The 27,568-nt window shown below is 39.9% G+C and overlaps 2 protein-coding genes across 2 annotated transcripts; one reads left to right on the top strand and one right to left on the bottom strand.

Annotated features, from left to right (window-relative positions):
* Positions 1-44: 44 nt before the first annotated feature.
* LOC138953071 (uncharacterized) lies at positions 45-20,665 on the top strand. Its single transcript, XM_070324845.1, has 17 exons — positions 45-350; positions 4,490-4,671; positions 4,994-5,064; positions 6,322-6,488; positions 6,717-6,823; positions 7,120-7,229; positions 7,630-7,732; positions 8,059-8,145; positions 8,504-8,594; positions 9,846-9,897; positions 11,138-11,247; positions 11,674-11,843; positions 12,344-12,450; positions 12,867-13,008; positions 13,961-14,044; positions 15,551-15,660; positions 16,883-20,665. The coding sequence occupies exons 1-17, from the start codon at positions 50-52 to the stop codon at positions 16,926-16,928; spliced, it is 2,040 nt and encodes a 679-aa protein (XP_070180946.1). The 5' UTR covers positions 45-49; the 3' UTR covers positions 16,929-20,665.
* Positions 20,666-20,902: 237 nt separating this feature from the next.
* On the bottom strand, positions 20,903-26,043 carry LOC138952858 (serine-rich adhesin for platelets-like). The gene is made up of 2 exons (XM_070324593.1): positions 25,400-26,043; positions 20,903-24,098 (listed from the first exon to the last, which is right to left on the bottom strand). The coding sequence occupies exons 1-2, from the start codon at positions 25,665-25,667 to the stop codon at positions 22,321-22,323; spliced, it is 2,046 nt and encodes a 681-aa protein (XP_070180694.1). The 5' UTR covers positions 25,668-26,043; the 3' UTR covers positions 20,903-22,320.
* Between the last annotated feature and the right edge of the window lie 1,525 nt (positions 26,044-27,568).

Raw genomic sequence — 27,568 nt, 5'->3', positions numbered from 1 at the left:
TAAGCCAATCAGAGGAACTCTTACACTGTAAGGATGAATGTTTAGCAAGATGTCTGCCGAAATACAAGAACAACTTTGCAGTAATGCAAAACTCGAACGTGACAAGGCATACACAGAGCTTCAGAAGCTGATAACTAATTTAGAGCCGGAGGGGATCGTCAACCTACAGAGCGACATTCTGAAACTATTGTGTCAGGTTTCTGATAAGTGGGAAACCCGACATGGAGGACTGAGTGGAGCTAAGGCACTTCTTGAAAGTGAGAAAAGTGACGATGACTTTGCCATGGCAGTTCTTGATTATGCTCTGGAATCCCTTGACGACACCGAATTCCGAGTGCGAATTGTAGCAGGTATGGCAGACTCTATTTTTTTTGTAGCTCCTCCGCGGGCGAGGGTTTGATCAAATGAAGCACCTTATAAATGGTCAAGGCTCTGGAGGTGGCTCGAGTGCAGAAATCACCAGCTGACAATTTTTGACTGCCATTCTAAGGTTGAAGATAAAGAATTAATGAAATCAAACTGTTGTCACTTGTTCTTATATAATCAAAGCTTCGTGTGATGACATAAAGTGAGTTAAACTTGCTTTCTGTCATTAAAAAACATACCTGTGTTTCACTTCAGACGGCATTTTTCACCATAAAAAGATCGAATCAAGAGTCAATTTATTGATTTCCAATTCTTAAAACGTTATCAGTTCATATTGACGTTACGTGCGTGTCAAATATTTGTTCGTTTCTTGTTTATATAGAGCGTCATCAATCGTGCTCAAACGCAACGCATGGTGTCATGTTTGGGTGATAGCGATCGATGTTAACTTGAAAGAAATATCCGCATCCAACACACGTGATTAACCTCTAATCTGAAAGATTTTATGTTTTAGTTCTTGGATTAATCAGCAAGCGAACATTTTAAACTCTGATGCAGCAAGAAATTTACATTGATTTTGCGGAAGCGATATGGTGTCAACAAACCGTTGCGTTTGGACACGAAAAAAGAACAATTAATGTGTATTTTTCACTCCATTTTTTGGAGATTAATCCGGCATGGAAGTGAAAACCACTCCAATTTAGAATATTGCGCCATTTGAAGACAAAGCGCGCGATGGACGCCGAGGATAGGCCGAAAACTAAGGTTTTTATTTTGGCGTCATTTGTTGCGTTTTTGCAAATCCAGCGAAATTATAGATAGAATATGAAGTAATGACCACATTAGGCTTTCGAGTGCTGAGTTCTGTTTCTCTGATAAAACTAGAGATCCTGTCTGAATAGTTGTGCTTTCATCAACACTTTCCTACGTTCCTACATTTGTCAATTTTTGCTTTGTCATGTGCATTCATGCCGATCATGTGGTGTCACTGTTGCGTTTTTGGTTTGATAGAGCTAAGTACGTTTTCAACCATCAATGATGCATCCCTTCATGAAATCACTTCGTGAAGTACCCCTAAAAGTCATTTACTGCGATTTACAAGATACGTGGTTGATATTATGATTTATGGGATGCGGGAGATCAAACGCAACTTTACACTAAGTCCGAGGTCGTCAGCGTTATGTTTAAACTCGTTCAACTAAATGTCTTCTAACATACACTAATTTTTGTGGCAGATTGAATACTATGAATTAACATCATCATTGGGTCTGAACTTGTAGACCCTTATTGTGTCTGATCGCCGAGTGCTAGTTTTATGTCCAAACATAACTTGACGCTATGCACAGTCGATCTCTGCTGCCACGGCTGGTGTAATGTTAGGTTTGGGCACTCGGTTTTTTACTTATTTTATTTTTGGTAAAGAAAAATAGATGTAGAATTTAATATTGATATTATCTGTTTCAATGCAGCCCTGAGCACAACAAAAATATAATCTGTAGGACTAGGAAAAATGCATTATACAATTTCACCATAATCTGTTTGAACATAACTTGACGCCGGTTCTGAGACACCCCTCGGTGTAATGTTAAGTTTGGATAGGTTATTTTTGTTATTCTAGATCATCAAAATCTTTTTGCATGTCCGGACCAAGCATGCATAGTTTTTTTGTTTTTTTGTACTTGTGGTTGGGAATTCATGTCCAACATAACATGACACCAACGCATGAATGTCAGGGTATGTCATGTTATGTTTGGGCAACATTTTGTGAATTTTTCCGTTTTTATAGTTTCTTTGTCTATTTTCATCTAGCTTTCCTTTTTATCTAGCATTTTGTACAGGTAAATGTAGACTATACATTTTTGTTCCTTTTAATTGGTTTGAACATGGTCTTAAGTTATGTTTGGGCATTTTTTCATGGTACAAAAACTTTTTCTAAGGTTGCCCCTCACCTATTCAGTGAACTTAGGTCTGTAGCAGCCTTATATGTGCACACAATGGCATCTGAATTGGATGGCTTACTTACACCCATAGTTCCAGAAGATGTAATTATTATACGTTATTTGCGTGTTTGACCAAAATATGACATTTTACACAGATCGAGACAGTCATTGTTCTCCGAGACCGCGCTAGCGGTCGAGGTGAACAATGACTGTCTCGATCTGTGTAAAATGTCATATTTTGGTCAAACACGCAAATAACATTTATGTATCGATCGAATTCCTTTCAGGTACTATGACTTTGTTGTTGTTTTGACGATTGAACGAGCACACACACACTCCTGTGCACACACACATGCAATCAAACACATCAGCTTCATATTTGGGCGTTTCAGGTTGACCGAAACTTCAAAAGAACTACAAAACACACGTCATGTACTGACTTTGTTGTTGTTTTGACATTGAACAGCACACACACATGCAATCAAACACGCATGACGTGTGTTTTGAAGTTCCTTTAAAGTTTCGGTCAACCTGAAACACCAAATTATAAAGTTTTGTCGGCCTCTGACGTCACATGGCTCAAAGAAGGGAAATCCAATGTCCAATCGATACATTATCTTTTGTCACGGTGTCATGTTATGTTTCATGGCGTCATGTTATGCTCAAACAGCAAATTTTCTGTGCAAACATAAAAGATTAAGTTTACACATCAGATTATTTGGTGGCTAATAATTACCTACCATCACTGCATGTAGATAGCTGTCCTCCTGTTCTTTTATTATGTTTGGTATTGCCACTTTAGCCTGATAAAGACTGTGTCACAGCGTCATGTTATGTTTCATGGCGTCAAGTTATGTTTAAGTGTTTTAATTTCAGAATAACTTTTTCTAAGGTTGTGACTTGGCTCTGCAGTTAACTGTGCAATGTAGCTACCAACGCTATGCACACAATGGCTTCTGAATTTGATATTTTATTTGCATGATCTATAGCTCCAGATGACGTAAGTTTATCTTCTGTCACGGCGTCATGTTATGTTCAAGCATGGCTACTTTTTCTTTTTTTCCCTCTCATTTAAAGACAAAGTAACACATCCACTTTTGTTTTGTTTTGCCAAAGGTAATAATGTATTTAACAATGTTTTATTATTATTTAATGCCAAAATTATTGATTTGGGCGTGTTCTTGGTTTAATTTTTGGCATTTTCGGGTATTACGCAGCATCCAGTGAAGGATGGCTCTATTATTGATTTAATTTGATGACTATAATTAGTATTTTGATTATGATATTTTGGAGACACACAAACATTATCTATGTTTTCTGTTTTGGACTTAGTATTGATGGTATTTTGTCTTTAAACTCCATGCTGCATTTTGACTTAGTGTTTTGGTGTCATGTTATGTTTAAGCAATTTCAAGCTCAGATATTTGACCCAATTAGAGATTATTACCTGCTTATCTTGTTTGTATTGATGGATGTGTGGCCTAGCAATAAAGAAACACCACCAACATTTCTTTTTGTTTGTTCTTGGATCATTAAATTGCCTGAATTTGAAATTGTGATGGCGTCACGTTATGTTTGAACATTGATATTATTTTTGTAAATACATCTAAACTATGGCTCAAGTGTGGAAAACATTTTTCGTACAAGTTTAGCATGACCATACCTAGTAAATTGTCAAGAAATTGTCAGCTTGTAATAACATTGAAATTTGTTCTTGCATGTCACACTCATTGGAGTCACCTCCAGAGCCTTGACCAAATGTCACTGGAGACTATAGATATATATATCTAATTCTCTCTCTCTCTCTCTCTCTCTCTCTCTCTCTCTCTCTCTCTCTCTCTCTCTCTCTCTCTCTCTCTCTCTCTCTCTCTCTCTCTCTCTCTCTCTATTTTCACTTAGTGACTTAAAAACACAAACACATACATGCAATCAGAGAGAAACATTGTTACTTGAAACATTGCTGGCCAGCCATATCATCATTATATTTATCATGGGAATCTTCTAGACTATAAAGTAAAAATCAAAAAGTTAACATTTCATAAGTTTAGGTCATTTGTTGCTACTCTGAGTGTAGACAAGGCAAAAGCGCTTGACCATATATACCTTAACTATGGACTACACTAGTCACTATTTTTCCAGCATACACCAAATGTTTTGAGAAGCAATCGATTGGGTGTTTTCAGGTGAAATGTTGGGAGCTCTTTGTACCAAACTTGGACCCCAGATCTACAGCCGCACACGGTCAAAGATTCTGGATGGAATTCAGTCCAACTTGGAAAGGCAGCCTGTGACCGAGTCTGGCCAAGAGGAGCAGGAAGATATGAGTAAACTGGTGGAAAAGCTGTCCAGTTCACCCGACAGCAGGGTAATAGATATATCCTTTCCTAACTTCTGTGTGTGCGTGTGTGTGTGTGTGTGTGTGTGTTTATTTCTCTATTCAAATGTTGATTTTTAAACACATTTATGGCATGTCTACTATGTGCATGATACTTTTTTTCTCCATTTTTTCGTCAAACTGGGATACATTCAAAATCAGAGCTTTACATTACATTTTTGCATGCACACACCCACACTCAAAATGTTGAAAATAAAAGCTAATGCAGGAGACAAGCTGCAGAGAGTACACGTCAAGCTTGTTATGATTTAATCACAGCTAATGAATGAATAAAAATACATGCCATTTGCAGATAGTGAGTGCAGATGCTGCTCAGATTTTTCATGACACTGCTGGATGGAAAAATCTAGAAACGTACATGAAGTGAGTTGTTATTATTCATCTAATAGCACCCAAACACCTGAATGAGTCATGTTTCATAGACTGACTGTTTATAACTTTTTATTTAGTGGTTTTTTTCTCTTAATCTGCACAGTTTATACTTTTAAATACCATTTTAAATTTTTATGAAAGGGGTTGAGGGATGGGTGTGTACTTCTTGATTTTTTTCTCAGAAAATGTGAGCTTTGTGTCAATTTGGACTTTAAGCAAGGGTTGTTTTGTGTGTGTTTTTTTGTTGATGTTGTTGGGGATGGCATTACAAGTTAATAGTTGTCTTGCTTTAGTTTAATCAATTAATGTTTGCGGACCTCATTTTCCCTGAAAACAGAGTTCATGCTGTCAGAAGTGTTCATCAAGCAGGCAATGTGCTCAAAGAGAATAAATGCATGAATAATGATCATCCTGTAAACTGCATGGTATAAGTAGCTTCCAAACACCTTTTTCTGGACTCGGTGGCCGAGTGATAACGCACTTGCGCTCGGAAGCGAGAGGTTGCGAGTTCGACCCTGGGTCAGGGCGTTAGCAATTTTCTCCCCCCTTTCCTAACCTAGGTGGTGGGTTCAACTTCAAGTGCTAGTCTTTCGGATGAGACAAAAAACCGAGGTCCCTTCGTGTACACTACATTGGGGGTTGCACGTTAAAGATCCCATGATTGACAAAAGGGTCTTTCCTGGCAAAATTGTATAGGCATAGATAAAAATGTCCACCAAAATACCCATGTGACTTGGAATAATAGGCCGTGAAAAGTAGGATATGCGCCGAAATGGCTGCGATCTGCTGGCCGATGTGAATGCGTGATGTATTGTGTAAAAAAATTCCATCTCACACGGCATAAATAAATCCCTGCGCCTTGAATATGTGCGCGATATAAATTGCATAAAAATAAAAAAATATAAAAATCCCTGCGCTTAGAACTGTACCCACGGAATAAGTGCGATATAAGCCTCATATTGATTGATTGATTGATTGATTTTTCAGGCACAGTTATTGTACAGTGAAACTCCTGTTTATAGACCTCTTATTTGAGGACACCGCCCCACCACCACCACCACCCAATTTAAGAACCTGCTTTTTTTTTTTTAATGATAATCACCTTTAGCTTTGTGCTTGAATCTTGATTTTAAGACCTCCTCTCTTTCAAGACCTTATAAAAGGCTTATTAAGTTATTTTTCCAGATTTTGTTTAAGTTAAAAATAAAAGAAGGGTACCACGTACTGTACTTTAGTTGAATTTTGCAGGTGCCTACAGAGTGTCATCACTGGCTGTGGATACGCCTTCAATGAATTTGTGGACCAAGACCTACTGGACCTCATCTTCAGTGCCTTGACCCACACCAACCGTTTTGTGCGCGAGACAGGATTCTATGTCTGCTCATCTCTGGTCAGCTGTGGAGCCAAGGCAGGATGTAAGACACTGCTGCCTGATTCTTTCTTTGACTGTCAACAGTGACTTAAAAGCTTCAATTGAAACAAGGTTATAAAATGGTGTTTGTTGAAAGAAAAGTGAGGTTCAGAACCCAGTTCAAATTCATCCAAACATATCAATTTAATGTTTCACTCTTGATGCCTTCTGCGCCATCTCTACGCTCCTCTCTCCATACATGTACTTTCATAGATTATAATTCATGTTTCAGCTGAACTGGACTGTGAAGCAAAGTTGACAGAGGAAAATGCTATCTATCGCCATGGTCACCAGTTTACTCAGCATCTGGGCCAGGGACTGTCTGACAACTGGAGTCAGGTAAAAGAACACTTGTTTATTCCGCTTTTTTATATCTCTCCCTCTTTCTTTTTTGTTTTGTTTGTTCTTTAAAGTGTCTTTCTCATTTATGCACAGCTTATCGGTACTTCACTACTTGCTTTGTTTAGAAATTAATCTCTGTCCTGATGCAGTTTTGTTGAAGTTGGTAATCCGGTCAGCGACGTAAGCTCTAGGAATAAAAGAAATTACTTCTTGTAGTCATTTTCACAGCAAATGCTTATGCTATCAGTACTACTGCAGCAATAACAAAAATTGTGGTCATTATTTTTGTTCAGGTTCGCCTTGCCGGATCAGTAGCTACACGGCAGTTCTTGGTGAGCCTTCCCACAGAAGAAGCCAGGCAGAAGTTCTACCCCACTCTCATTCCCAGAATGTGTCTCAACAGGTATGTCATCAGAAGTTCTGCACAGTGCTCATTTCCTTAAAATGTTTGAACCGACTTGCCATCCGAAGTTCTGCATTGTTTTTGTTCCCCAAATGTGTCTCAGATTTGTTCATGAAAGCTATGCACTGGCATCCTTGAACGTGTCTTAAAGGATTTTGATTCAAAGTTTTGCACTGGTTTCATTTTCGTAAGTGTGTCCTAACTCATTTTTTATCAGAAATTATGCTTTGTTTCATTCCTAGAATATAATTATCTGAACAACTTTCTTATTAGATCGTCTGCACTGCTGTCAAAGAAAATTCAACAGGTGTGTCATTTGAAAGTGCAGTGCTATTTTCCAGTATCTGAATAAGTCCCAGTAGATTTTTTATTGCACTGGCTGTTTTATTCACTTTCACAGGTACTACGTAGCAGAAGGAGTCAGAATCTACTCTCAAGAGACTTGGCGCCAAGTTACACAAGGCCATGGCAAGGAGTATGTCGAGAAATACATTGACAATGTGGTATGCATTATCCTGAATACTTTTTGGGACATTGTACTTATATTTGCTTCATTGCTTGGGTGTAGCTATAATGCTAGAAAGAACAAAAAAAGGGCTGATACAGTGTCACATGGATGAAAAATAATCTTTTTGAGAAAAATTAACGCTCACTTGATTCTTTCAGTGACATTTTATTTTATTTTGAATGGTACGTGTGTCTGTCTGCTTTTCTGCATACCTACCTTTCTGTCTCTTCAGATATGCATGCGTACATCTTACGCTCAAGTTCCGAAACAAGACATCTTTCTTATATGTCATTGACAGAGGTGTGTGTGTGTGTATTTCAGGTTGAGTACTACGTTCAAGCCACAGATTCTGACAATCATGCTGTGCGTGAAGCCGCCTGTGCTTGCATTGCTGAGCTAGGATCTAAGGTTTGGTTATTTGTTATATTCATTTGACGAATCAGCCGGACGTACTTTGTTTTGAAATAGTGAACTGTCCCTTTGGTATACATTCCATTCTGTGGATAAACCTCAGTACAATCAATATCCTTTTAATCAAACAGCACTGATCAAATAAATTAAATGGAAGAAAAAAGTCAAAAACGAATAATATTATTATTTGTGTTGATTTCATACTACAGCAATATTTTCATGCCTACTTTTGGCTTTAGGCTTTCGTGCATACTATTAGCAACCTGTGTCATGAGCCTTGAAAATCTTGATCTTTTTCCCAATTAGCAAAGAGGAATAGTTATTGTATCACTTATTGTCACTGTGTTGCTTTCAGATTGACAAATCTGCAGTCAGTCCTCATGTTACCAAACTTCTGGAGACTCTTCTCATCTGCTTCAATGATGACAGCTGGCCTGTGAGAGATGGTCAGTTCCGTTATTGTTTGTGTTTTTGTGCTCTCGCTTAACATATCCACCTCTATCTCTTGAAAGATCTTTGCATTCTGTTTTTTCTCAGTCTTAATCTTGAGTACTTTTTGTATGAATGTTGTGTGTGTGTGTGTGTGCGTTCAAGCATCTGTTTGTGTGTGAGTGTGCGTGCATGCATGCATGCACACGATGTAAGCCTGATTTTGACATGCATATATAATACAGTTGCTGTTGCTTGAAAGCTCCAGAACTGTCCACAGGAGCTTGTATCCAACCACCGGTCGATAATTATTTACTCCTGCATGCTTATTATTTACTGCTGCATGCTTACCCTTACTACTAGTATGTAGTAAATAGTAGTAGTAAGGAGGGGATCAGCTCGTTACTCCCCCGGCTCGATACTCCCCCGGCTCGTTACTCCCTCGGCTCGTTACTCCCCCTGCTTGTTACTTCCCCCGTATCGCTACTCCCCCGGCTCGTTACTCCCCCGTACACAGAAAATGACTGGATAACCCTGTGATAGTAAGTTGGCATGGAATATTGTTCCCCCCCCCCCCCCCCCCTGTCCGGCTGTTTTGTTTGTTTCTTTGTTTGTTTATCCAGACAATTTCTCCGGAAAAACAATATTTCATGCTAACTTACTATCACAGGGTTATCCAGTCATTTTCTGTGTACGGGGGAATAACGAGCCGGGGGAGTATCGAGCTGAGCATCTCGTTACTTCCCCGTATCTCTTCTGCTTAAAATATATACTTTTTTTTCAAAGATGTACTATACACGAATGTACAGGCAGATCTGACAGTTGTAAGTTCTTTAAACATGCTCTCTCTCTCTCTCTCTCTCTCTCTCTCTCTCTCTCTCTCTCTCTCTCTCTCTCTCTCTCTCTCTCTCTCTCTCTCTCTCTCTCTCTCTCTCTCTCTCTCTCTCTCTCTCTCTTCTCTCTCTCTCTCTCTCTCTCTTGAAAATTCAATTAAGTAATAACTGCATTACTTAAGTGTAATAAAAAGGCACGCGCGGGGGAGTAACGAGCCGGGGGAGTAGCGAGCCGGGGGAGTAACGAGCCGGGGGAGTAACGAGCCGGGGGAGTAACGAGATGCTCCCGTAAGGAAACTGTATGGAATAAGGAGTAAATAAATGGAATAAGGAGTAAATAATGATCGACCGGCAATTGGATACAAGCTCCTGTGCAACTGTCTAAGAGGATTTTCACTCAATTGATGTACATGTATTTATTTCCCTTTTTTTCAGCTGCGTGTGTGGCCTGTGGGAATTTCGTGCTGTGCTTTCCCGAAGAATCCAAGTGAGTTTCCCATTGGTTTAGAGCCATGTTGAGTCTGTATGTCCTTTAAGTTAGAAGTGAAAGTCGTGCAAATAAACAACTGAAGTTGTATTATATCCTGATTATGTACAAAAAATAGGTTATATGTGACCCTCCACCACGAAATGAGTCGAATGTCATCTCGCGCGGTTCTGCGCTAGGCTTAATATAAGTCCGGGGAGTGTCTGGTAACAGTGTGAGGGTCACCTTAATCACAGGCTTATAACTCGAAAAGTGTTCACTCTTTTCTAAAACGGTTTTCACCACTGGATAGAGAATAAAAAACTCTTTAAGAAAATGTAAAAATATGAAAATCATGAAAAGGTGACATGCGACTCATTCCGTGGGGGAGGGTCACATATGTGCATACCTGTCAAGTACTTTTGGCCTCTGACCATAGTAAATGGCATAAGAAACCATAGTTGGGGATCAAAAACCATAGTTAATGCGTGGATCAGGATGTGGTTAAACGCACAAATTCAACTTCTCACGCATACACACTAAACCAATCAGATTGTTTTTCGCAAACTAAAAGTAAAACACATAATTCCTTTCTACACAAACTGCTCTTTATTTACCACTACATGTAATACATTTACACTGCACTCTTGTTCGTTCATTTTTTTTCTCACTTGTCACTTGTGTTTGTTGTATTCATCTGTGCAAATCTTTGCTTTGTCAATCATGCTGCCAGTCACCTTAAAATCATGGCAGCATGCATCAGAGTTAATTTTGACCTGCAAGAAGGCAGTCAGTGTGTCAGCTCCCAGACTGTGATCCAGCACTTGAAGGTGTTGCAGGGTTTCACTGCCAAATGGAAATTTATTCAACATTTTCCTCACACAGGCCACGTAGAACTGGCGCACATCATGCCAGAACTTCTGTTGTGTGGCTGGTGCAAGCTCCTCCTCAGAAATGAATGAACGGCAGTCCATGCCAGAAAAAAAAAAAAAAAATGCTGAAAATGCGTAAGGTTTGAGGTATACGACGTAGGACCAAAAAAACACCGAAAAACCGTAGGAATTATGCAGAATGCGTAGGACTTGACAGGTATGTATGTGTCTTCTATGTGCAGTAAAATGTAATGCATGAACAGTTTTCCCATTTACTCTATGTCACTAACTTATTACACCCTGATATCCCACATAGTATGCATTTTGATGCTGTGTGAATGTTTTAGGGTTGATTGCAGCTTATTAACACATTTTGTTTGTTCAAACAGAGACAAGCTGCCAGCTCTGTACCCTCTGTTTTTCAACAACCTGCAGGACAACATCCCATCTGTGCGACAGGGCGCTGCTTTGGCACTGGTCAATGTCGTCAAAGCATATGGTACATGTTCTTTGTTTCTTAACTCATATCGTTAATCATATTTTACATCATTGATTTTTTCTTAGGTTTTCTTTTTGATTTTTTCATTGATATTTTGTTCGGAAATAGCTCTGTCAAGTTTGTATGAGTTCTGGAAGAGTAGCTTTCCCTTGTTTCCATAGATTCATGAGGTAAGCCTACAATGTCACGTGTAGCTTCTCATTGTTTCTATGGAAAAGCAAGAAAAAACAAGGACAAGCAACTCTTCCTGAAGTTCCACAACCTTTATAAATCCAACAGAGTTATTTCCAGAATTTGTCTATTGGTTTCATGATGTTTGTGAAGTTATTTTAGTTTTGCTTAGTTTTGAAACCAACTTAATTTACTGCCCTAGGTGCATGCTTGATTTTGATCACTTGACTGAATATGTTCTTCTTGCTGTTTTAGGTGAGTCAAGCTACGAAACAGTGCTTGGCAAGGTGAATGAAGGGTTTGAGGGCCTGGAGAATCAGCCCGCTACCAGCGAGAAATACACCAGCCTAGACACAGCTCCTGCCACATACAGCGTCGCTAAGCAGCTCAGAGACAATGACATGGAGCTTCACACTGATAAACAGGTTTGTAAGATGTTTTGTCGCAATTTTGTTTGAGCTACGAGACATTAATACTGATAATAGGAAACAGCTTTTCTATTGCGCAAGCTCCATAAATATCTCCATGCCCTTAGTGTGGCCTCATATTTTGTGGCCAACTGGTGAAGATATGACAAGATTGAGCTGTCACTTTAGAAACATTGGCAGTGGAAAAGTACAACATTTTTCCATTTGAAAAAAAAGAAGTTATGTGTGAATTTTAGTCTGTAAACATTACAATTTTTAATACAGACCAAATGTTCTGACAGTACAGAGATGATTCGGAGTTTTAGACACACACAAAAAAACAAAAACAAGGTTTAATTCTGCCATGTTATCTTGTGAGATAATGCAAGTATCTCAGTGCTTCTTGTCTTGGTGTATGACAACTGCATGGTGACACAATGGTTAGGATGAGTATCTGAAACATTTTCGTTTTACTTTGTGGAATGTCCATTTGCCTGAAAATTATCTTGTGATTCCAGATGTATTCGTGTGGGTCTCTGGCACCAAAGATGGGTCGGGGTCGAGGTGGTGGCTGCATGGATCACAAGTTCAGGAAACCCTCAGAACCCTGGGAATTGGCTGATGGGTGAGCACTGTGTTACTTGCTGTCAATTAATATTAAGTCAATTGATAACATAGATTTCGAATAATGGAGTGAAGTAATAGAGTTACATGTTGTTTTTATTTATATATTTATTTGCTTATTTTGATGCATAATCTCTCTTCATGAAGGAATGTTTGTACTACTCAGAAAGACAACATTGATATTTTGTGTACATTATGCAGGTAATAATAAGGGCAGTAGTAACAATAACGATTAAAATGTTACGACTTATCAAATGACTGTTGACTTAGAATCTGTGATGAATCGGGTTGACTTGTCTGAAGTGTGCTTCTACTTCTAGTCTGCGGCTTCATTTTTGGTGCCTTACTAAGGTGTTTACATGCAGATGTACACACATCCAAACAGCGTAGTCAACCAAATGTTTATCCTTCCTCCAGGTGTGTGACTTTACTGGCAGAGCTGTCGCTCATCGCTGCAGTAGCCCCTGAGGTGACGAAGCTGATGCCTCTGCTGGGCAAAGCCTGCAACAAGCGCCACTACACCCACCACATCAACTTTCTGGAGACTGTCTGCAAACAGGTGAAAACAGCTAGCGGACTTCACATCTGACCGAATCAGGGTTAAAAAGAAAAACCTCTTGAAAGTGTGTCAGGGCGATGCAGTTGTCCCCTCTGTCACAGACAGCTCCTCTGCATTGACGGAGTTGTCTCCCTGCCTTTACAGGAGCTATTATCGTAGCTTGATGTTTTTGGTACATGGCTAGACAGCTCACCCGTGAGATGTGGAGTAGTTGTTTGTGATGGGGTCTGGCTGCGGTTGTCACCTGGTACGCACTTGCAAACCTCTGCGTTCCTATAAGTTTTTATAGGACTATTCATTTAGCTGTAAAATCTCAGTGCTGGTTGACTGGCTTTGCCTCCAAAGGTGATTCTTGTGCTTCGGGAACCCGATCTCAAAAGAAAGATGATGTAAACAGAAAATCTAAAAAATCGGGGTCTGAAAAGCAGGAAGTCCTAAATAAGGGTGTCGTTAAAAGTGCACATACATTATCATGAATACCCCCCGCGGGTTAGGGGCAAGAATTTACCCGATGCTCCCCAGCATGTCGTAAGAGGCGACTAACGGATTCTGTTTCTCCTTTTACCCTTGTTAAGTGTTTCTTGTATAGAATATAGTCAATTTTTGTAAAGATTTTTAGTCAAGCAGTATGTAAGAAATGTTAAGTCCTTTGTACTGGAAACTTGCATTCTCCCAGTAAGGTAATATATTGTACTACGTTGCAAGCCCCTGGAGCAAATTTTTGATTAGTGCTTTTGTGAACAAGAAACAATTGACAAGTGGCTCTATCCCATCTTCCCCCTTTCCCCGTCGCGATATAACCTTCGTGGTTGACACCAAATAAAGAAAGATTATCATGAATTAAAAAAATTGGATGCATTATATATAGTTTGTGTGAACAGTTACTTCTGAATGCATTTTAGCTGTGTTAATTAAGTCTATCTAAATACTCTTATGTGATTTGTGTGAACAGTTACCCAACCTGGCCAAGGGACTGGGGAAACGTCAGTTCAAGACACATCTGGAGCTGTTTCTGGAACCCATTTTCTACAGTCTGGTTGGTTTCAGTTTTATTTTTTTGATTGATTGATTGATTAATTGATCAAGTAAGCAAGTCAGTGAGTGAGTGAGCGAATGAGTGCGTGTGTAGTTTGTTGTCAATGTTATTAGGTGATGAATTATTTTTTTAATTCTGTGATTTTATTATATTTTTGTATGATAAGTCACAGCTGTGTTCCTATGGAAAACGTACAGATATATATTGGTTTTTAAATTTAAAGGTAACAGCAAATGGGTATGTGGAAATAAAAGGAAAGAACTAACGCATAAGAAAACAAGAGCGGCATGTCAACACATTTTTGCCTTGCCAGTAAAATCATAACACCTAAAGTATGTGGAGAATGTGTGCAGTGGAACCCCCTTTTAAAACCTCCAATAATCTGAAAAAATCGGGTTTTAAAAAGGAGGGAGTCTTAAAATGGGGGTAATTTTACAGAGGTTAAGAACAGAAAGTCTGAGAAAACAAGGTCTTAACAAGTCGCGTAAAGCGAAATTACTACATTTAGTCAAGCTGTGGAACTCACAGAATGAAACTGAACGCACTGCATTTTTTCACCATGACCGCAGTCCGCCGCTTGTGCATAACGGAGTAAAACTGATGAGCCTGTTCAGCACGGTAGTGGTTTCGCTGTGCTGCATAGATCGCTTTTCTGTACCTCTCTTCGTTTTAACTTTCTGAGCGTGTTTTTAATCCAAACATATCATATCTATATGTTTTTGGAATCAGGAAGCGACAAGGAATGAGATGAAATTGTTTTTAAATCGATTTCGGAAATTTTATTTTGATCATAATTTTTATATTTTTAATTTTCAGAGCTTGTTTTTAATCCAAATATAACATATTTATATGTTTTTGGAATCAGGAAATGATGTAGAATAAGATGAACGTAAATTTGGATCGTTTTATATAAAAATGAAATTGATTACAATTTTCAGATTTTTAATGACCAAAGTCATTAATTAATTTTTAAGCCACCAAGCTGAAATGCAATACCGAAGTCTGGCCTTCGTCGAAGATTGCTTTACAAAAATTTCAATCAATTTGATTGAAAAATGAGGGTGTGACAGTGCCGCCTCAACTTTTACAAAATGCTGGATATGACGTCATCAAAAGTATTTATAGAAAAAAAGAAAAAAACGTCCGGGGATATCATTCCCAGGAACTCTCATGTCAAATTTCATAAAGATCTGTCCAGTAGTTTGGTCTGAATCACTCTACACACACACACGCACAGACAGACAGACAGACAGACAGACACACACACACACACACACACACACACACACACACACACACACACACACACACACACACACGCACACACACCCACACATACACATACACCACGACCCTCGTCTCAATTCCCCCTCTATGTTAAAACATTTAGTCAAAACTTGACTAAATGTAAAAAGGAGGGAGTCTGAAAATGGGGGGGTCTTAAAAAGGGGGTTCCCCAGTACTGTACTGTATTTGTTTCCTGACTTCATTTTCTTCCCCTTGCAGGAGTCTGACAATGCTCTGACCTCAGCGGCAGCCAGACAGTGTTTGACAGAACTGAGCCACTTCCTGGGAGATGGTATTATGCGAGGACGGGTGGAACAGTTTGATCCAAAGTATGAGATTTTGTTCTTTTTGTTACATTTAGTCAAGTTTTGACTAAATGTTTTAACATAGAGGGGGGAATCGAGACGAGGGTCGTGGTGTATGTGTGTGTGTGTGTGTGTGCGTGTGTGTGTGTGTCTCTGTGTGTGTGTAGAGCGATTCAGACGAAACTACTGGGCCGATCTTTATGAAATTTGACATGAGAGTTCCTGGGTATGATATCCCCTGATGTTTTTTTTCATTTTTTCGATAAATACCTTTGATGACGTCATATCCGGCTTTTTGTAAAAGTTGAGGCGGCACTGTCACACCCTCATTTTTCAATTAAATTGATTGCAATTTTGGCAAAGCAATCTTCGACGAAGGCCGGGGTTTGGTATTGCATTTCAGCTTGGTGGCTTAAAAACTAATGAGTGAGTTTGGTCATTAAAAATCGGAAACTTCTAATTAAAATTATTTTTTTATTAAACGATCCAAAAACAATTTCATCTTATTTTTCGTCATTTTCTGATTCCAAAAACATATACATATGTTATATTTGGATTAAAAACAAGCTCTGAAAATTAAAAATATAAAAATTATGATCAAAATTAAATTTCCGAAATCGTTTTAAAAACTATTTCATCTTATTCCTTGTCGGTTCCTGATTCCAAAAACATATAGATATGATATGTTTGGATTAAAAACACGCTCAGAAAGTTAAAACTAAGAGAGGTACAGTAAAGCACAGCGCAATCGCTACCGCGCCAAACAGGCTCGTCACTTTCACTGCCTTTTGCACTGGCGGCGGACTACGTTCAGTTTCATTCTGTGAGTTCCACAGCTTGACTAAATGTAGTAATTTCGCCTTACGCGACTTGTTTTGTTTGGTTTTGGTTTTCTGTTTTTCTTTCCTACCCCTCTTGTGTGTGTGTGTGGATGGTGGGCGTGTGTGTGTGTGTGTGTATGTATGTGAATATATGTGTGTGTGTGTGTGTGTGTGTGTGTATATGTGTGTGTGTGTGTGTGTGTGTGTGTGTGTGTTTGTGTGTGTGTGTGTGTGTGTGTGTGTGTGTGTGTGTGTGTGTGTGTGTGTGTGTGTGTGTGTGTGAATATATATGTATATGAATATATGTGTGTGTGTGTGTGTTCCTGATTCTATGCCAGCTCTCAGCATTCCTTATTCATCAGAGGCTGCTCTTCCTGTAATTATTTTTTAGTTTTACTTAATTATTTTTCTTTTTTTCTTTTCAGATACATAAATCTGCTTGAATCCTGCATTGGGCCACCAAGACCTTAGGCATGCATTCCCTCCCTTGTAAACGATCACGTCAGCCATCAAGGATCTGCTCAGGCTTTCATGCAGAATGAGAGCATCCCTCCACTTGAACACATACCAAAAACCAACTGCCTTGGTCTGTTCCGTGCAGAATGGAATTTTTTTTCTCAGATTTATTTTTGCACTTTAACAGTGTCGCTTACAAAATTAATTCGATAAACATTTCCCACCCCTCACAGAAAGTTGCAAGTTTGTTGATTTTGTGTCTGTGTCCAAGTTTAACCCCTTCACTGCCACAGTACAACAGCATTTTGGTATTGCTGTGCGCCAGGGCAAATTTCGCTTTCTTCGGTAGGTTCACTAATCTGTTCACTGCTCAATCATTTATTGAGATATCTCTTAGATCTTTGGCATGTGGTTTGCTTACACCCTTGGCTATTATCTGATAACATGATTATTGGACTTTGTTTGTGATTGTTATAGTAAAAATCGATATAATGACCATTTTTGTCAAAAATTACAGTTTCCAAACTTTCACACACACACACTGCAGCACGTAAAACCGCAGAAAACACAGCTAAAACTGGTGTCAAACATCAGGTACTCACATTAGCCCATAACAGTATTCTTCTGTGTGGTAATCCATAAATCACTTCTTGTAGAGCTTCCAAAACACTATCATTTGAAAACAGGTCTACAAGTTGATGTCCGACTTTCGGCCGCCATTTTGAATCTTATAGATCGGAAAAAACTTCTAAAAATGTTTTTAACCACGTGGTACTAACTTATCTGAACGGTCAATGGGAAAGAACTGTGTTTAAACCCCTACAAGAAGTTGGACAGTGGTTACCTCCCATTTAGTTTTCACAAATGTCCTGAAAAGTATGGGCGTATGACAAACCAAACATGACCACGTATCTAGTATGTGCTGGGCAGTGAAGGGGTTAAGGATGCTCTTATCCCATGGTAAAGCCTGCACAGATACTATGATGCTTGACATAATCGGTTACATGAGAAGCTTGTCATTTTTTTTACAGGACAGTGTGTCTTTTTTGTGACATTTGACTAATTTTATCCAATTTTGGATCCTTTTTTTTGTGACATTTGACTAATTTTATCCAATTTTGGATCCTGCAGCCTATGTAAGAGTACAAAGACAGCATTTGTCATGCTTCAAAGAGTCAGCGTGATATTGATGGTAGTGATGCTGTATTGCTAATGTCTATTTTTAGGTAGAGTGTACATGACTGTATTTGTTAAGAAATCTCAACTTCTGTCTTTGTCAAATTTAGCATTTTTAATTGAGCTTATGCCTACTAATGAAAACATTTCTAGATTTTTGGGTACACAGGCGTGTTTGTTTAGGCCACTCTAAGTTTTTCTTTGTGTGGAAACTATAACTAATTTAGAATTTTGTATAAATATCACACCATTTTTTGCTCCCTTGCAATATTTTTTTTCTGGCAAAGTGTATATCATATAATTATTGTTCTCAATTTAGTTTAACTAGCTTTCAGACACTCTCAAATCAATCAAGGTTATATGATTCATAGGTTTCACATATCTGTCTGCAGGTTGTGTATGTATGTTTTAGTTTCAGTTTAGTGTTTGGTTTCAATGATTTCTTCAATTATTTTGCAATGCCGCATACATATAATCATATTAATAAAGCACAACATTAGCTATGCTCGTAGGTGTGCTGTTAAAAAGAAAATAACATATCGGGGATAAGTGTGAAAACAAGAAAATAGCGGAAATAAAAGAGTAACTCTGCTATTTGTTTTTATCATTCAGGGTGATATAATTAAAAGTTTCTCATGTTGATGTCTTTTTTTTCAAAATGTTAAAGATTTCTTTTTGAACTGTTTCTTTTCAAAGTCTCTTTCTTGTTCTAAAAATATTATGACAATGCATGGAGTATGTTTTGTGTTGAAAATCAAATGAGTGAGAGCACAATGAGTGTTCCTCGGAGCCACTGGAAAAAGATCAAAGCTACTTAAGATCAATATTTGTTGTGAGTTTGTGATGGAACGAAATGTTTTTTTTGTTGTGCTTCAATGATAAAGTGTTAAGTATTGATTAACCACGCACAGACTGTCTCGTGAAAAGTTTGCTAGAGATCATGTGTGTTCGGTATGGAATATGAGATTTTACATCTGTGTGTCATAGTCAGTGTTTATTGTAACGTTTGCTCAAGTTTTTTTCACTGAAGAATGTTTAGTATTCCACAATTTATGTTTGTATTTGTGTTTCCTTTATAGTTCTGAAGCTTAACCTTTTGTTGTGTTTCACAGTAATTAGGATAAAGGTGTTGAACAAACTTAAATACAGTACTTGCACTATTCATGTACTTATGAAAAAATGTGTGTGTCTTGTTACCACCGTACTAGGTCTGTATGTGTCATTTGTATTTCTGTGTCATTTGTATTTTTGTGTCATTTGTATTTCTGATTTCTGTACTTTTTGTGGTATCATTAGTGACTATGTAAATCAGATAAAGGCATTAAAGTGGCATTGTCCAATTTCAGAACTCATTTACAAAACACCCCCTGTACAAGAATGAATCAAAGCATTCGAAAAATCTGTCAGTTTCTTCTAAATGACACTAAAAAGAAAACGTTAGTGCTGGAGTATCATGTGGTAGACAATAAAAGTGTCCTCACCTGCGCTTACTGTAAGAGCTTGTTCATTTGTGTTGATTGATGATTATTGTTGATGCTCGTGAGTTCCAATCCCGGTCGCTGCCGCCTGGTGGGTTAAGGGTAGAGATTTTTCCAATCTCCCAGGTCAACTTATGTGCAGACCTGCTAGTGACTTAACCCCCTTTGTGTGTACACGCAAGCACAAGACCAAGTGCGCACGGAAAAGTTCCTGTTATCCATGTCGGAGTTCGGTGGGTTATGGAAACACGAAAATACTCAGCATGCCTACTCAACGAAAGCGTAGTTAGCTGACTATGCTCTCAGAGTATAGTGTGGGGAACCCAAATGAGCAAACGAGCTCACACGTAACCAGAACAATTCTGGAACGCTGAAGAAGAAGAAAAAGAAGAAGAAGTTGTTGATGTAAAGTAACTGTAGGCACGAAGGACCTACCTCAGATCATACCCTAGAAACACACGCACTTCAAAAAATCGAAGTGACTGTAGTTTTTTTTCAAAGAAAATAGAGCACAAGGTGTTTTTTTCTGTTGAACTTTTTTTCTTCTGTATCTGTTCTGGCTTCTATGGTCATATTTCGTACAATCGAACCTGCCCTCGCGACCACCTCTCGAAAGCGACTGACTGTCCACAACAACTACTCCGAAGGATCTGAAACGAGTTTAAAAAATATATATATAATTCACCTTTACATATTGACCGCCTGTCAATAACAACCACGTTTGGTCTGTCCCTTGGTCTGTCCCTTGGTCTGTCCCTTGCCCTTGGTCTGTCCCTTGGTCTGTCCCTTGGGTGTACGTTATAGGCAGGTTTGTAGTTGATACTATTTTTCTTACACACAGCAGCTGATTTGTGCATCATCTAGATCTTGACAGATGTGTTCTGTTTTCTAAATTTGTTATCCGCTGTGTACATTGAAAGGTTGACTTGGAATAGTAGACTAGTGGAGAGAATGTGTTCGTGATGAAAGTCCAAGATGTTTTCTTTGTGATGTGCCAAACGCCTGTACCTTCTTCTATACATGTGAAATGTCATTGTGTGCCATAAGTCAAGTCATGGAATCGATGGAAAAGTAACACATGATGTTTTTAGCTCAGAACTGTTTTTTCTTGATTCGGTATCTTAGAGAGAGAGCGCATGTTGATGTGTGTGTGTCTGTGTAAAATTACATGCAAGCGTACACACACCCACACACTTGTGCACACATTAACATGCTCTCTCTCTCTCTCTCTCTCTCTCTCTCTCTCTCTCTCTCTCTCTCTCTCTCTCTCTCTCTCTCTCTCTCTCTCTCTCTCTCTCTCTCTCTCTCAAACAAGAAAATACAAAAGACCAGAGAGCCTGGTGGTACATTTTGTTTAGGGAGGCTCACGCTCGTCGCGGCCCCGGCAGTCAAACACAGAGTACAAAGTGCTGTTTTCAATTCAAAATTGTGCTTATTTGCAGTCAAATACAGAGTACAAAGTGCTGTTTTCAATTCAAAATTGTGCTTATTTGAAATTTGTTTAGAAAAAAATGAAGTACTAATGCTCTTAAGTAAAGTCATTTTAGTACACTCATATAAGTTTGATGTGCAAACAAAATGTGTTCTCGGCAGAAAAAACAATTTTAGCAAGAGGAAACAAATCCAGCAGTGCATATCAAAATATTTTGTGAGCACAAAGCAGTGCACCGATCGCTCCATTCTGATAATCATCGGTCCACGCTATCGCTCAGTGGTCTCTCTGATAAATGAGACCCGAAGGGAAGTAACTCATTTTGACCTGAGTTTAAGATGCGATCGCTCATGCACCCACAACTTCACGAAAATAATATCCAGAACTGACCAAACATCTTGCAAACACACAAGCATAGAAGCAGATTCAAACAGTTACAATAGATAGGCTATAAGAGGGAAAATGAAGCTTTGAGCACAAATGTTGCATCAGTCACAGTTCGAACAAGTACACAGCTGTGCAAGACACAACTTAGGAATGAGAGTTAAATTGTGCTGACTGAAAACTCCTGATAACTAATAGTCATTTTGAGTTCAATGCATTGGGGCGTCATTTGGATCATACTATTGCCAGTATTGGATTATGGATACATGCTTCATTACGTTAATATGCATCATTACAATGTTACCATTGTTGTGTGAAAGTTTTTTTGTTTGTTTGGTTGGGTTGGTTATCAGGTGGGTTGTTTTTTTTTGGGGGGGGGGGGAGTGAGGAGAATGTCTTTTTTACCTGATCCAAACGAGTTGAATTTTAGTCTCAGAATGCACCAGATTGCACAGATTTTAATGTACCATTTAAAAAAAATTTGGGGGAGCATGCCCCCCGCGAACCCCCCTAGAAATAAGGGATTTCCTCGTTTTTCATCACAAGAGAGTCCCACCCCTGATTAGGGACATGAGATGGTGATATGCTAAAATGTAAAATATCCCACCTTGTTCAAATGTTTAAATGGAGTCCTCAGCTGCAAGGATGAACTTAACAACAATGGTGAATATCACTTCAACGCTGCATGTCTTTAAGCCAATAAGCCAACCAATAAATGGAGAAACATTTTTTTTTCCAGAGACAACTCAATCAGTAACATTTGTGATAATCTCTTCAATTTTTAAATGGCGTAAAACGTCAATCAACCAACCAATTTTATTTTAAAGTAGGAAAAGGCAAACAGTTCAACTCGGCGAAAATATCAATGGTGATAATCTCTTCAGCGTTGGATGTCCATGACACCAACCAACCAGTCAGAAAATAACAACAAGGGCTCCTACTCAACAGCGATCTCAGCCGGGCGGTTCCAGGCAGTCCTCGTCAGCCAGATTTTCATCCTGTTGTCTTTCTTTCGACTCTTCTTCTTCGGATTGGTCTTCGAGCCGTCAGAAGACCCAGAATCACCTCCAGCCAACGTAGAAGATCGTGGTGAAAATTCAACTTGAAGAGATTCAGATGCTCCAGTACCTTCAGAAGGCTGAGCTTTAGCTGAATCTAGCAGCTGAGTATCGGCGGTCTCAATGCGCGGTGGCCGAGACGGCACGGAAGACAACTGACCTCGAGTGAGAGAAATGACTGGAATAGGTGGAGGCTCTTCCTCTTCGTAAGATGTTGCAGCCCGCGAAGGAGAGACCGCAGTATCATGCAAAGCATCCTCGGGTGGTCCAGACTGCAGCAACAGTTTCGTGCGTTCTGCGTTTTCCGTTTCTGAGGCTGAGCCATCATCTTGTGGGACTGGTTGCGGACGAGAGTTTGACTTCCTTCCTCGTTTGGCTGATTTTGGGCGAGACTTTTTGGATTGTTGATCTGAATGATCCTCGGCGGACTGAGTACTTGTCTCCACAGATGCGCGGGTCGAAAGAACCTGTCGTGTTAAGGAAGAATTGAGCTGATTTTCGTCGCCCTTTGCACCATCATTGGGTTCTTTCTCCGTAGATTGCGAAGACGTTTCCTTCTGTGTTGCTGAACTTCGTGCTCCTGAAGATTGTCGAGGTGAGTCTGAGGAGTCGGACAAACCTTGTGGACGTGGAGAATCATCTGAGACATGAGAAGAGCGAGGACTAGCCTTGGTGGGCTCGGTCTCGCGGTTTACTCTCGGCGTGTCCAGATCAGGCAGATGCTCGGAAGTAGAAGGGTCTGATTCTGGCACGGGTGACAAACGTCGCCTGTCAGATTCGGATCGTGATGACTCGCTGTTCCACTGCGAAGAAGCTTCTCGTTTAAAAGATCTCCCTTTCTCGTGGTCCCCTTCCCTTTCTTTGTGCTCTTGGAATATTTCCTCTTCAATTTCTTCACCCTCGTCGTCGAAGTAGGTGACCTTAGGCTGTGGGATGAGCTCAGGGGAAGCAGGGTTCTCGGGAGGTGACTCAAGGTCACACAGATAGGCCGTATCATCAGAATCGACAGAGCGAGGTGAAGCCACGTGGAAGGGGTCTGAAGGCTTGGGTTCAGATCTGTATTGGGCAACAGAACTCTGAGGACGAGGAGATGTGTTTTCGGACACTCCAGAAAGAGGAGAAGATTGTAAAAACCTCACAGACTTCGACCTGGGACTTTGGTTCGGACTCACCGTACCTTGACCCGCCTTCGACTTCACCGTCTTTTTCTTCTTCTTCTGAGTGTTCGCCTTGGACCGAGGAGAACTCTTCATGCAAGACGCAGCAGGCTCAGCAGACTCAGCCTCCGAGTCGCCAGGAAGGAAGTACTGGGCAAGCTCATCCAGTTCTTCCTCCGTCAGATCGTCAGCTTTGAGAAGAGCGGCCAGAAAGGAATCTCGCTCCGCGCGTCTTCGTGGCGTCAGCTCATCGTCGTTCAGCAGCAGAGGCATGAGATTCTCGTCGTGCATGAGTTGCTGTTGGGCCCCCTGCGGCCACGATTTGTTGGTGTTCATCTTGTGGAGACGCTCATAGTAGGACTGGGACCTGGGGAAAGACTGGCGGTGCTGGCCGAGGAGGTTGAGAGCCTCAAGATTGATGGAACCGTCTTCGTGGTACCAGGCGATCCGTCTGTGGTTGCCCCCTTTGCCCTTCATGTTGGGAAGGTTGCTGTGGGGTCCTTAACAGAATGGACACAAAACAACAATTAGGTAACGGTACACAGGAGCTTGTACCAAAGCGCCGGTCGATCTTCTCCTGTATCTTTCCTGTACTATTACTACTAGTAAGTCAATAGACCGACCTTCTCCTTATCTTTCCTGTACTATTTCTACTAGTAAGTCAATAGACCGACCTTCTCCTTTATCTTTCCTGTACTATTGCTACTAGTAAGTCAATAGACCGACCTTCTCCTTATCTTTCCTGTACTATTGCTACTAGTAAGTCAATAGACCGACCTTCTCCTTTATCTTTCCTGTACTATTGCTACTAGTAAGTCAATAGACCGACCTTCTCCTTATCTTTCCTGTACTATTGCTACTAGTAAGTCAATAGACCGACCTTCTCCTTATCTTTCCTGTACTATTGCTACTAGTAAGTCAATAGACCGACCTTCTCCTTTATCTTTCCTGTACTATTGCTACTAGTAAGTCAATAGACCGACCTTCTCCTTATCTTTCCTGTACTATTGCTACTAGTAAGTCAATAGACCGACCTTCTCCTTTATCTTTCCTGTACTATTACTACTAGTAAGTCAATAGACCGACCTTCTCCTATATCTTTCCTGTACTATTACTACTAGTAAGTCAATAGACCGACCTTCTCCTTTATCTTTCCTGTACTATTACTACTAGTAAGTCAATAGACCGACCGGCGTTTTAATACAAGCTCATGTGAAACGGTAAAAACATGCAGTAGCAAAAAGTCGTCAGGAAAGAAAATAACTGTACAAATAGTGGTTAACGATGAATAATTCGATCAAACGCCTGGAGGAACGTGTGGACGGACCTGCTGTCCATCGAACGGAAGCTAGCCAGTAAATTGACTAACTGACTGACTGACTGGCTAATCATCTGTGATAAAAACACACAAATCAATGTGTGTGTATGCGTGTGTGTGTGTATGTGTGTGTGTGTGTGTGCGTGTGTGTGTGTGTGCACGTGTGTGTGTGTGTGTGTGTATGTGTGCATGTGAACACGTGCGCGTATGCTCGTTTACTTGAATATAATGTACGGCCCAGTGTGTGCGTGCGTGCGTGCGCGCGTGCGTTCGTTCGTGCGTGTGTGTGTGTGTGTGTGTGCGTATGTGTGTGTGTGTGTTCGTGCGTGCGTGTGTGTGTGTGTCTGTGTGTGTCTGTGTGTGTGTCCATGTGTGTCCTCGTGGTCATAAGTGGTCACCTTCATGCAGTTCCGATTATTAACCCGTTGTCTGTGCCTGTTTGTGAGTGCGTACATGTTTGTTTAAAAGTGTAGTTATCCTCACCTCGCTTAGCAGAACGTCTAGGGTTCCCATACGACTTCAGTGGAGCCCTGTGCACTGGAGGGAAAGTGACGTCATTGGAGCGACGCCCTCTGCGTGACGTATTCTCGAAGAGGCTGTAGTCATCTGACGTCATAAGGGGCTTGACCAGACGGTTGGCTGGCTGGCGCAGAGGGTGATAAGACTCCACGGCAGTTTGAAACTGAGCAGGAGAGACGGATCCAGGTTGGGGTGCGGGACCTTTGCTGGGAAGTCTTCTACTCAGCATCATGGCTTGAGGAGAATTTGTTTTTAGTGTAGTGCAAAGAGATTTCTTTAAATATTTAAAAAAAAAGTTTGTAGTCTTTCAAAATCCTTATGGCACTGTTTTTTGGTATCTGTTTTTTGTCCCAATGAAATTATTAGTTCTTAACCATAAATAAATAAAATCTAAACTGCTTGTTACATACAGCTGTCTCCTGTTTTGTAGTCTTTTATTTTGTGTCGTTTATGCCATCCTTTACTGTTTTGCAGTCAAACTTTTTTTTCTCATTTAAAACCTCAAATTATCACTGTTAGTATCATTACTGTAGACTGCACTTTCTGTGTCCCGACCTCTGATTAAAAGTGTTTAAATCATTTCCGCTAAATGAAGAACTCTTCTGCATCGCTGCTACCTGCAAATAAAAGAAAACACACACGTACAGTCTTCGTATTTAAGTTGTTAAAATCAACACTACTGTCTGATGAAAACTCAAAATCAACGTGAAAGACGATCAAATCTGCAAGAACACACATATTTAAAACAGCAATAGGATAAAGTAGACGAAAGGTTATCTAATCCAGTCAGGAAAGCTTGAACTTTGCAACCCTGAATGGTATGCGGCCTGCCAACATTGACACACAGGCTCAGTAGAGCAGATAAAACGACCAATGATCCATGGTCGATGGTTCGTTATTGGAACGTCTAATGGTTATCGAGATAACGAAAACATTCTCCACTGGTACGTCACATAGCAGAAAAGACCTGCCTGAAATGAGAAGGGGAAAAAGAAACAAACACACACCAGAAACTTTGTGAGCGACAATAAGTCAGGAACACATTTTGATAAAAACTGCACTTTTCAGTGAATAACCGTGTAAAATGTGATTTGAGTATGGGTAAACCCACACACATTCAAAACAGAAACAAACTAAATGGACTAAAGTCTCTCTAATCTAGACAAGACATGAACTGTACGACGCTGGCTGTAAATTGAACAATTGTGCGGGCTGCCAACCCTGACAACACGCGGGCTCAGCAGAGCAGATACATGACCAATGATCCGTGACCATTGGTTGGTTATTTGAACGTTTGATTGATGAAAACGAAACATTATTCACTAGTAAGCCTGCATCGACTCAGTGGAAAAGCTGCCTGAAATTAGAAGAAACCGTCAATAGAATCTTCGTAGCAAAGCGACTTTAAGTCCACACAACACATCGATAAAAACAGTACTTTTTGACAACTTACCGTGGAATATGATACAGTCTTTCAGCAAACACAAATTTAAATCAGCCCCCTAAACAAAATGTACAAAATCCTTTCAAAGCTAAGCAACCAGGCATGAACTGAACCTAACAACTGAACAGTTATATATGGGCTGCCCACACAAACTCACAAAAGACCAAGGATCGATGATCAATGGTTCGTGTCTCTGATTAGGACTACAAAACACGGGGCTAACACTTTCGCTTTCAATGCGAGGATCGATCCGCTGTTGTGCGTTAAATGCAGAGCACACTTGCGCTTGATCGATTGGAACGAATGATCAACGCTTGTATAGTTTGCTTCCAAAAGTGGGGTTCGGTGTAGCAACAGCAATGTTTTATTGTTACTGTTGCATTTTTCTCTCTTTGATCTTGTAGAAATAAAAACGTGGACTTACTTCATGTACCTAAATGACTGAAAGGTTCAGGCGAATAACTTTGAAATAAAAAAGAAGAATTTTCGGTGTGAATAACTGAAAGGCTGTAGATAAATAATCCTTAACGATTAGTTCCAGATGACAGCACACACTGTTATAGCTTAGGGTGAATATTTCGTTTTGAAAATGCAGATAAAAGAGTATCCAAGACAATTATTAAGTAGAATCACAATCTCAGTTTTCTAAGACAATGCACGACACCAACAGGAGCCGTCACGACAGAAGA

Source organism: Littorina saxatilis, linkage group LG17, assembly GCF_037325665.1.
Source record: "Littorina saxatilis isolate snail1 linkage group LG17, US_GU_Lsax_2.0, whole genome shotgun sequence".
Taxonomy (NCBI): Eukaryota; Metazoa; Mollusca; class Gastropoda; order Littorinimorpha; family Littorinidae; genus Littorina; species Littorina saxatilis.
This window is presented reverse-complemented; position numbering and strand designations above follow the sequence as displayed.